Source organism: Triturus cristatus, chromosome 6 (genome assembly GCF_964204655.1).
Source record: "Triturus cristatus chromosome 6, aTriCri1.1, whole genome shotgun sequence".
In the NCBI taxonomy this organism is placed as follows: Eukaryota; Metazoa; Chordata; class Amphibia; order Caudata; family Salamandridae; genus Triturus; species Triturus cristatus.
The window spans coordinates 1,404,189,783-1,404,201,890 of record NC_140589.1 but is presented as its reverse complement, the minus strand read 5'-3'; the positions used below and the strand labels follow the sequence as shown (position 1 = coordinate 1,404,201,890).

Here is a 12,108-nt window from a genome sequence, read left to right as displayed (position 1 = left end):
GAAAGGTGTACCTCGATACTTTAAAAATAAAACACTAAAAAATTGAATGCTATAAACATTTTTAAAAAACGAGAGAAAGGCTTGGAAACGATCAGGAAAACAATGATTAAAGGAAGTAGAAGACTATGGAGAGGGGAAAAGTAAAAGAAGTAATGGAGAGGTTAATGATGCAACATTAAACAAAGAGGGGGAAGAAGGGAAACACTAAGAAAACAGTAGGAAGCAGGCTGTGGAAACAGAAAGAAATATAAACAGCAAACACAAGGCAGTGTGTGGGTTATATGAACACTACCTAAACTAGATAAAGGTAAAGTTAGCAAAGAGACAACAATAGGAAAATAAAGACTGACAGAGGGTCACACTGTATTACTAGAGGGAATGCTTTCTGGCACAGTGAAGGCGACAGAGGATGCTGGCTTCCCAGTCAACTGTATCCTTTTCTTTGGTGTTCCTGAAAGGAGGAAAGATAAAGAAGATACTGATTATGAGTATAGGTATCTACAATAACAATCAAGCACATGTAATAAGAATATACAGGCAAGCAAATATACTGTTAGAGTTACTGACCCAATGCCCACTCTTTAACCTCCATCCGAAAAGCAGCTCCCTGCCGTACACATTAGTTACAACTGCAAATGAGGATACTCCTCTGCTACCTTCATACATTTCTGATATTATTTGCAATTAAAGTCAACAGTAGCTGGCTGCACCCCATGGAGAAGGAGACTGTGCAGCGACAGGAGAGTCAGAGGAGCCACACAACCATTGAGATCGTCTGTCTTCTCTGCTTCCTGCCCATCAACCTAAGCCTAACCATACCTAGCTCTTATGCTGGCTGCTGCTGACATCCTTGGTGGCCTTCACTCAATGTGAATTTGTGGGCGAGTTTTGTTCAAATCTCAGTACCCAACACTTGACGTCCATTCCAAGTCCTCCTGACACCCTACCTGACATTACACACTAGTCTCGGTCTGGACCGAGTACTCCCACGTGCAAACTAAGTCAAAAGAAAACATAATATATAATATACCTTGGTGTGTGTGTGTATATTCTACCTTATGTACACACACAAGACACATTTTCATATCACTAACATTATTTAAACATTAAATGTGTTTTTTTCCAACAGGGCTAAACTTTTTTTAAGGTTTAATTCATTTTCTATATAGGCAATTGTATGTATTTATATATAATATATATATGTATACATATGTGTATACTATTGAGAAACATTCAAAGATAACAAACACATCAGCATTCCTGTCCTGCTCCAATGAACATTCATATATATAAACCAATATATCCTGAGTGCACGTCTTGGGACTTTTGTTCTGTCACAAAGTTCATTTCAGCCTGATTGCAGCTATGCACACTCACCCGCCCTCTTGTATGTATGTGTATTTGTATTTATGTGTATTATATATATATATATACATACACACATATATATATATATATATATATATATATACACACACACACACACACATACACACGCACATATATATATAAATATTTCTATATATAAAACATATCCTGCAAAGTAATTAATATAACATTAGAGAACTTGAAGCATCACATACCTATCTCCACCACCTCGACGACTGCTCCTGGTCCACGATGTCAGCCTAACCTGCTGGTGGGTTCAGGAGACCCCGGTGTGGCGGCCCATGCTGTCCCCAGCGCAGGGTCCGATCCACCAGGCTGCACCCCTTGTTGGGCCTGCGGCTTGCTGCCAACATACGGGAGGTAGCACTGTGCATAAAACACCTCCTCCGAAAAAATGTTATACGCAGTGGTCACCGTGCGCAGACTTCGGAGGGGTTACAGCAGCTACCTCCTACTGTAGTACACTGCTTGTCATTGTTGGGAGTCGGGAGTAACAAAAAAAGCAAAATAGAGAGACAGAGGAAAAACTGAAAAATACAAGCACAGTGGCATGAAAAAATAGAACAAGGTAAAAGGAACTTGTGAAAATAGGTGCGATATGCATAAATGGAATGGATGCAGTTGTAAGTCCTAAGGAACACAGATAGGAAGGGGCAGACCAGATTCTGAGTGGCACTTCGTAATCAAAAAGGCCACACGTGTAAGCATCATGTCATATTACATTATTTTTATGCAAAATACTTCTTCGTGTCATTTTTTGTAAGAGAGGCAAGAAGATGCATTTTGCGTAATTTTGTGTAACTTTTAGCACATTTTGTGTAATGGAGCTAACAGTAAATACAGGAATTTTGCAAACAACTGTTCACAAGGCTTCAGGTTATGCAACTGTGGCATCCCCCATCTGTGCAACTTCTGAGCCCAGGCATGGGAATCAATTTAAATCGATTACATGTAAAGGATAGCAATCATTCAAAACTATCTCTGCATGTTAAAGGATTGGCCTCTCCGTTTAATAGAAGGGTTTCTTATATTAAATATAAGGGAAGTAAGATGTCATCTTCCAGTGATACAAATTCTGACTCTGCTCTTCCTTCACCATGAGCGCACAAGATCAATGCTCCTCTATAGCCACAGTAGAATTCCACAACATTGGAACTTAAAAACCCATAACCTGTTGGTCATCTGTCTTTGAATATCTATTTTTGTATTCAATCTAAATTAGTAAGTGAACAGTGCCGTAAAGCAAGTGGATATATGTGCACTGGCTAAGGAGAGCAACAGGACAGCTTCCAGAAAAACACAGCTTAGGCAAGTGCCTGGGCAGAGCCCTGTTACCTGCTCTCATCAAATATACTCTGCCAACTCTTGAACCAATGACTACAATTTTAATATTTGTATCTCAAGAGCAAGTATAGAGCCCTAATAGATTAAAAAATGTCCCCTAAAATTCCATGTTCATCACTGAAAGCTTAAACATGATTTCAAACATACATTTTCCAATTCTAGCCAATGTCTGTAATGCTATTCAATACTTACAAGATACATACAAGATAATGAAATACAAAGTAACTGACAAGGAGTAATACTGAATTTGAATTTGCATGTATGTAACGTAATTTAGAATCCCTGTGTGGATGCTAAGTTCCCATACAAGTGCAACATGATTTCTAAATCAAATGTTGTTTCTTGCCCACTAAGCAGATTACCTGTTTACAGCTTACCTGCCCCCAAACCAATTATGCAATTCACAATATACCTCTTTCCAAGAGGAGAAGATGGTGGATGAAATCAATTTAGAAGGTTGCATAGTTTAAGCTATTAATATAAATGTTCTTAACACTGATATGCAACATTGCATTTAAATTGACATTACTATAACCCAATATCCCTTGATAAAATGATTTCACTGAAATGTTCAATGGTTAAAAAACATAAACATATAATTAGCGAGCAGGATAAACAGAGAAACCATGCTGCCCATTTACCTTGAAGGTGACAGGGAACATCATAATCAATTTCCTCATGTCTTGATGGGCTAAGAAATAGAGTGCCATCTACTAACGGAAACTGCTCAAACACTGGGAGCACACGGTGGCACAGGGCACAGTTCACTACATTCCTGTGGCTAGCGCTAAGTGCTGAAAGAATAAATTTTCGTAAATCCTCTCCCTGTCCTAATTGGGCATCATCTTCCATACGAACATGGAAAGTGTTCAGCTTATGCCGTGGTATATGGGCAAGAAGCTCGGAAAGGTCGAGTCTCCTCAGGAACTGGACTGGGGCAGCCAAGTGTCCTGACCGATGCCCTTGTACACCAGAGGCCGCAAATTCATAATGGGCATTCCTGAGCATCCCAGAGGGAACCATGTTCTTCTTGTGAGGTTCCAAGTGAATGGCGTTCTTTAAAAACTCTCCCAAGTAGCGTGAACTGCGGGGACCACTAAAATGGGATGGCGAAAGGATTGAGTAACCAGATGGAGGAGACTGTCCAGGAGAACCACAAGGTGAGCGAAGACCATAACCACCACTGGCTGTCCCCTTTTCTTGAGAGTTCTGCCTATCTACCGAATGCTTTCGTTGGGGATCATAACTCAAACTCTTCTGAGGTTTGCTTGTAGCACGACACTTTTTAGCATCATCCAGGGACTCAGAAACAGATCTACCAGGGGTTTTCTCTGTAGGAACTTTCTTCTTCTTCTCTTCATGCATCCGCTTCACCTGGTACCAATCGGTATCCTTTTTCAAATGACCTTGCCCACATCGGCAAGAACAGAAACGGAAAGCAAGATCATATCCCTTTTTCGTCCACATATTTTGGCGACATTGCTTTTCGTTCCAACTCCTAGCTCGGCCAATGCAGTTAAACTGTACGAGGATGCTGCTCTCCCATTCGTAGAAGCACTGAAGGTGCATCCAGGTGCTGTAGGGACAGTGTTCGTTGTTGCATACTACTTTCTGGTAATCATCCTTCTCCAAATCAATAGACCTTGCCAAGCTGCAGATCAATGGGGTAGCACATGGTACTTCTGCAGGAGAAAAGAAAAAAAAAAGATTTTACAATGGGTTTTCAGGCAATGAATTTACTCCAAGTAGACATTCTAGATCAGCATTTCTGTTAAAAAATCTGATTGGCTTCAATATTCTTGAAATATTATTCAGTATCCTTAAGAATGATCCCACCTGTCATTTGGCACACACATATTACTTTTAAACAAATCAGGATTTTTGTCCCTACTACTGTTAGGCTCCCGTTGTCTCAACCACAAACTTGCCACTCCGACTCAAACCCCTAATCTGTTAACCCACAAAAGGCCACGTATGCTTTTCTCTTTTTAACACTATTACTTTCAAGAATCAAGTCTACTTTCTCCCATATCTCATTTACCCTTATTCAAAGGCATCTATTACACTGCCGTTCTTCTCTCTCATTCTCACCCTACTGGAGATCAGATGAACCAACTCATACACCCCTTTTGTAAATTCTTTACAAGCACTTGATTTTAAAGAGCCATCTGCTGAACCTACCAAAATCTCATTTTGCTTGTTTAATTCCAGGTTCTTTATGCCATACAACTACCTATATCACATACCTTCACTACAGTTCAAATCTGTTACTGAAACATGGATAGATCCGAAAGACTCAGTCACACGAGCTGCCCATCACGAAGAACTTGCCATGTTCTATAAACACCGTGATACTGCTACAAGGGTGTGAGGTGTGTAAATAGCCTCAACATGTCTATCATAAGTATGCTTTACAGCTATACTATACTATACTAGACTAGACCCATCACCTTTTCTAATGGAATGCAGCTCTATCACAGCTCTTACCCATTTGAACGCTCTCATTTTGAAAATCTCTCTCTACTCCTCGCACCATCGGTTCACTCTTTCATCTTAGGCAGTCTATCATCCAACACCACAGCTGTCATGCTAGATGATTCCAACACTGATGTCAACCTTCCCCCGAGGTCATTATTCTCTATAAACCTTCACCACAAACACTTTACCCTCTCAACCTCAGATCTCTCCCTCTGTTAGATCCTTGAAGACAAAAATTAGGTTTTTCTGTCGCAAGTGATGCACATCACAAGTCACAGAACACATGCAGACTACAAAATAGCCTTGCACAATCTCTTTTCTGCACTACAAAGTGCTGAATCTTCCTGCTTTCAGGCTACACTAACCTCCCTCTGCTGACACACAGTGACTCACTTGCATAACAACGGCCTTTTCGCCCTACGACACTTCTTACTCACTCAATCCCGCCTATACAATGCAGGCTTTGCAGCACATTCAGCCTCTAAATTCATTAACATTTGAACTCCTCAATCCCCACCCAGCAGTCATACACTCTATTTCTCCCTCCCTTTGTGATTAAGAATTTAACCGCCCTATTCCTGGCAACTCCTGCTGAACAGGCTCATATACCTATAAATATCCACTCCTCTTGTCCACCAGCTCACCCTTTCAGCCCCTGAAAAAAATGTCTAGCACCATCATCAAGCAACCTATCTCAACTTCCCTCTTTAATTATTCTCTCGGTTCTGGCTGGTACTTACACTCAAAACTAGCTTCAAGTTAACTATTTCCCTAGCCTTACTCAAGTAACCTACCTACTGCTGATCCATCCAAGCCTGCCAACTATCTTCTGGAGTCAAAACACTCGTTTTCTAACCATCTCACCGCATTTCTTAGTTCCCATTACCTAATAATCTTTTAGAATATAGCTTCATAACTCTACACTCTACTGAAACTGCATATTCTCACATGTACAGCTTGATCACATCACATCTGGGTACCATAAAAAGACAAAAATACATACTAATACTCTTTGATATTTCAGCCAGTACTGCCAAATACATTACTCTCATTACTACACTTTAGCTTTAACTCATCTGGTTCTCCTCTTACCTCCCCAACCAATCCTTTACTGTCTCAGGTATTCATCAGAATTTAGGTCAACTCCATTGCCAGTTGGTGTTACAAAAGGCTCTGCTCTGAGTCCTACACGTTTCTCTCTTTACACTACATCCCTACCATGCATCCTATTGACATTAGGATTCTCTTATCTATATGCTGATGACATGCAAACTGTCATCTCCCTAGCAATGTGCACCTCTGTACTCCCATTCAAATTACCCAAATGCCTCACAGCTATTTAGCACTAGGTGACTATAATTTCTTTACACTAAACTTCTTGAAAACATATATTATCCCGTATCGTGATGGAATCCTATTAGCTCCCCTTGTGGGCCTGCACCGTCTTCAAAACCAGCTGCATCATTTACATAGACATCATGAGCAGCACCCCTGTCGTTCACAGCACACAGCACACCCACAACCAGGACACCATCAGACTGCAGACTAAGAAGTGTAAAGAAGAAAAAACAAGACAGCGGGTCTTTTTGTTCTATATACCCAGTACAGGGAGAACCGCTCTGTATCCAAGACCTTCCCGAGACTGCTCTAATTGAGGAAAGAGTTGAAGACTCACCTCTTTAAAGAGCACTTCATCAAAATGCGTTAACTGTCCTTAACCCAGCTTCCTCTCCTGTTACTAATTGACTTTATGCTCACCCTAGGCCATCCTAAAGTATACAAACAAGTATAGAAAAAAGTGATTGGTGGAATGCATAAATTAACGTCAGCCACTGGTAATTACTTAGGGCTGCATCCTATTCCACCGTTATTTTGCACACCGTGCCACCTCAGTTTGTACTCCGCCATGTGCGAAGGACTCTTGGCCCTGCTCCAATATAGCTGTGTCCAAACTGAGGTGACATGGTGTGCAAAATAATGATGGACTGGGATGCGGCCCGCGTAATTACCAGTGCTGAGATTAATTCAAGCATTCCATCCATCATATTTTTTAATACTTTAGTGTGTCTCAGAAATATCGGATACATACATACATTTCTACTTTCCTGCTGAATGAGAGCCCACATTGCTCATAGTTGCTAAAGTCTGTATTTTGAGACACTGGAGATCCAGTGATGCATTCACACTTGGGGGATAGGTTATCTGAACCATTACACATGGTCTCATATGAAAAGAAGTCAACAGACTACAAGACAACTGGCAGTATTCCTTCAGATATGGGGTCCATGGTTACCCATATGACTTTCCCTTATTGCCCGTCATGCTGGGTTAAATGTATGTGTAGCATGGATCTGCTAGGGGGCTAAAGGAATCAATTTGTTTATGACTACTGTTGCTGATCTATTTTTGGTGTAGATGTGCTTTACCTCCATTTTGTATGTAACTGGTCGATTCACCTCCTTAATACTTATATTTCCCCTCCTCTTTCCTTCCCGGATATCAATGATGCTGCCTGTAAGCCAATTTATATATTGTTTTAGCATATGTGCCTCGTAATACTGCCTGAGCAAATGATGATTTTTTTGGGTAAAAATTAACTAGCTTGATGATGAGTGGGAGCAGTGCTGGGAGGCCTCTATTGACGGCTTTAGAATTACAGATATCCCAGGGTGGGAATAATTTCTTGAAGGATTTAAGCGTTTTACAGACTTCATCCTTGGTGGGGTAAAACAGTGAGAGTGGTGAAGGGAGGGAGAGGTGGTGAGAGGAGGGGCTCAGTCCAATCTGGGTGAAATGTATGTGGAGCATGATGTGTAAGTGGCTGAGTGTATGGCATCTGCCACCAGAGAAAGGCACTCATTGGCATCAAAATGAGATGCAGCAGCAGGGGTGGGGGATAACAAGCAGGTGATAAAAACAAGGGGAAGGGAGACCACTGACAAAGTTAAGGAAGGTAAGGGGTGTATTTTCTTGGAGGAAACAGGATTGTTGAGGTATGCAAGAGAGGGGGAGACCCAGTCATGTTGAGAGCGACATTGATCTCCCCCAAAGCCAAAACATGTTAAGACCTAAAGGAAGCAGGTTTCTGTGAAGAATCCCAGGATCATTCTTTCTAGAGAGGGCAAAACAGCTAGGCCTTCCTCCCAGAATAATTGATGTGGTACATTAACATCAAAACACTGTTACAATTAAGGAAGATTTAATTTAAAAAGCACAAGCCAATTTAAACTGAATATAATTTGTATATTAAAATAATACCAAAATGAATACAATGGGATTTAGAGGTCAGAAGTTATTAAAACAAAAACAAAAAAACAGCCCAGTAGGAAACACAGGGGTCTCAAAATCAATGTCAGTCAATGGGGTGCGACTGACATTGATCATAAGACTAGAAACATAGCACACGTGTGTTTTCAAAAAAGAGTATCTAGTAAGACATTTTTTAAACGCATTGGAAATCAGAATCAGGCTCGATACAGGAGCTGCAAAATATGTAGTACTGGACAAATAGGGGCTGGTGTATTTTTCGTCTGGTGTCCCGCGGTCCGTTCCACTATGGCTCTGCAAGCTGGGCCAAGATCAAACCTATCAGCACTCGTCTCTCAGTGCTTGCGATGGTGAGCAGTCACAGGCTTCTCAGGGAGGTGGCGTGGGGGTGCGTCAAGCTCAGAGCTCAATCACCCAGCAGCAAAATAATGGATTGTCCAGCCCAGTGCTTATAGTTTCTAACAAAAATAAAGTTGTTCATTAAACTCAAAAAGGAAACAGCACACCATAATATGTAGGTACGAAACCAACTGACATGGAGCTACTGTATCCAGGATCATGGTTCCATCATTCCCACCTTTCTCTATCTTTAAACTCATAGTTGGGTCTGGTGTTCAGATACATGTGCAAATGCTACCTCCCTCTTTTACAGTTTGTGGTTCAGGTAACAGTCTCAGCCCCAATCTCCATATCTCACCAACACAAGCTCTTCTGAAGTCCAGGTCAAGATTGGACCCCAAAACATGCTTCAGGTTCTCCCTCTCTTCTCTGGGAGGACATGCGCCAGCTGTGAGTAATCCGACCTTCGAGTCCAGACCTCAGAAGAAGCTGCAGAGGCTGCCATCCAGAGTCTGCTCAGGCGAGTAGGCTCTGGCACCATCGATGGTCTCTGGCTGGTTGCAAGTCCAACTCTGGAATTCAGGTGAGTTGGACAGGAAGTTGGAGGATTAGAGGTTGCCTGGGCAGCCATTAGCACTTCTCTGGAAGAAGCACAGCTCCAACTTGGCTGATGATAATAGAAACAAGCATTGGCATAGCCAATAGGTCTCGCCTTTGGGACCTTATAAGTATTTAGCCATGCCGCACGTTACCCTGGGTGCTGCAACATGTACTGTTATTTCACATGCCACTGGTAACGGCCGCACACACCCAAGGATGGGCTTTTGTTCAACTTAAGGTGAAGGCAATTTATAACACACCCTGACACGCTCAACTGGTCTTGAGGTAAGGTTGCAACTTCCTGGAGCAGGGCAGTGAATTCAGAGTTGTTGAGAAAATGTTTAACTTGATTATATCACCTGAGGTTTAGAAAAGGATTTTTTTTTAAATCTATCTCCTTTGATTCCACATGACACTCGCATCCACCCATACAAATGAGCTTGAAGTAACTCAGCAAGTAAAACTCTTTCTAAAAAAAAAAAAAAGTATTTAGATTTTGTCAGCAATATGGACTGCATCCCCTGCCTATAGAACCAGCCAGCTGCACCAATTGAGGAATCGCAGCCCCAAAGTGAAGCAAGCTCGTACTACACCATTTTTTAATGTGAAAATTCAACTACTGCACCTATTACTCCACAAGCTCAGCAGAAGTTGTCATAAAGGCATATTTCAGACACACCCTGACGATAGACCTCCAAATTAATGCCAAAGGCTTAGGGTGACCAGAACTTGATAGTCAAAAAACAGGACATTTTGAAAAAATAGAAAAGGGACTACAATTTTTCGTCCACGGAATGGCGCAGAATGACCGTTCTCATCAACATAGGATCACAGAAGATGCATTAAGAAAATAAATAAAATGTAATTTCTACAACCAACATCATACCTATTAAATTGCTTACTTATAACAGCTGCTAACTAGCACAACTTCAGAACACCCACAAACGTGCATCTCACTGTTTTCAGTGGACCCCGTGTAAAAACCGGGACATGAGCCAAAATTGCCGAAATCTGCCGGAACAGCTGGTGAAAAACCGGGACTGTCCGGGCAAATAAGGGACGTCAGGTCACCCTACAAAGAAGCCGGTTGTGCTTAATCAGATTCCGACTTCGGTGTGGTACCCGCAAAAGTAATACTACCGCTCCACTCTCGTGCAGCCGGGCAGTTAGACCAGATATTCCAACTACAAATAAACCTAGCCAAAATCGTTCCCTTAACCTTCTAAAGAGTCCAGCATAGCGCCCATTAACAGAGACGAACCTAAGGGCCAGAAGACCAATCACACTTGGGTGTTTTCATGCTGCCTTTAGCACGTGGAGAACTATTTCCAGTAGTAACCAGGTCTCAGTCAGAAGAGAAAAGGGGTATAAGCTACAGGCCTTTGTTTAAACTGTGCGGTCTTCGAGAACTCACTATATGCGGAGAATCTCACACTAGAGTGAAAAGTTTGCAGGGTGTCATATTTTGAAAGTTCTTTCAGTGGATGTGTAAAGAGGTTGTAAAATGCAAGACCATCCATGTTAAAACAAACTTTCAGATTGTGAAACACTGCTTTATATTACTTGTGCAGTGAAATAAGATTTCTGAATAGGCCAACAGAGAGAGAGATTGACAACAAAAAAATGACAGAATTTAATTTCCATGTTGATTTCCACCAAAGTGGAGGGAGGTTTAGCGGGTGAAAGCTAAAATGAAGCCCCCCAACCCTGCTTAAAAAGGGACCATCTTCCCCAAATCAGGAATGTGCGCATCATAAAATAGATTTTCTTTTTACATTACATGTCCGAGGAAGGCAACCATATAAATCAGCGTTTGTGAACGCTGTGAGAAGTCAGCACAAGAGTATGTATGTCAAGAAAGTGACATCACTGCGGTGCCCAGTCACAGGAGAAACGACAATCTGCTGTGGCAGAGGTGGGAAAGCCTCTCAGGAAGACTAACAAAGGACTTAGGGTAACCGTGCAAGGCGCTGTGTGTACACCCCCGCAGGGGGAGAATAGTCCACCCTTCAGCAAAATGTCCATCTGACTCACATGGCGGCACCTAACAATGAGGTCGAGGCATGCGGCCGGACAGAGTGACATCACACCCACAGCATTGAGCCGATGCTGGGAAGCCTGCGCCCATACAACAAAGAGCCAGCGCTTCAGAGGGACCAATGCTTGAACAAGAGCTGGCATTGTTTGTGTTACTGGATAAACCAGCTTGCGCTGTACAAGTGATAATACTGGCAACAAACATAGCGCTTCTGCCGGCAAATGGCGCCTGACGACCTGTACTGAGCCAGCCACCAGGGGCTTCCTAGTTTACTCAATGATCACAATAAATATGAAGTCCTTAGTGTGCCATGTTAATTAGAACTCTTGTAGGTATCTTGATTTGCGTCAATCACTGTATCGGAAGTCCTGAAGTATGTTAAGTGATCCCTACAGGGGCGTGAACCAAGATATTGTGCGGTCCTGAACCCGAATGGAAAACAAATAAACGAGGTACTTTTGAAATGTGTGCGGCAGAGGAGCGAAAATATAAGCACACAAGGGACTTTGCAACGGTACGGCGGGGAAGCGAAAACATAAATACACAAGGGTTGGGGACTTTTGAAACGGGTGCAGCAGGGTAACAAAAACAAAAAGTGCTTAGCGACTACTTAAGTCCTTAGTGTGCCGTGTTAATTAGAACTCTTGCAGGTA

At 42.1% G+C, this 12,108-nt stretch overlaps 1 protein-coding gene across 1 annotated transcript in view; it reads right to left on the bottom strand.

Moving 5' to 3' along the window:
- The window catches only part of HECA (HECA ribonucleoprotein granule regulator), a 210,594-nt gene that overhangs the window by 94,084 nt on the left and 104,402 nt on the right, over positions 1–12,108 (bottom strand). Inside the window, exon 2 of the mRNA XM_085612473.1 lies at positions 3,375–4,415. Coding sequence (XP_085468599.1) covers positions 3,375–4,415 — 1,041 coding nt within the window. The remainder of the gene's footprint in view (positions 1–3,374; positions 4,416–12,108) is intronic.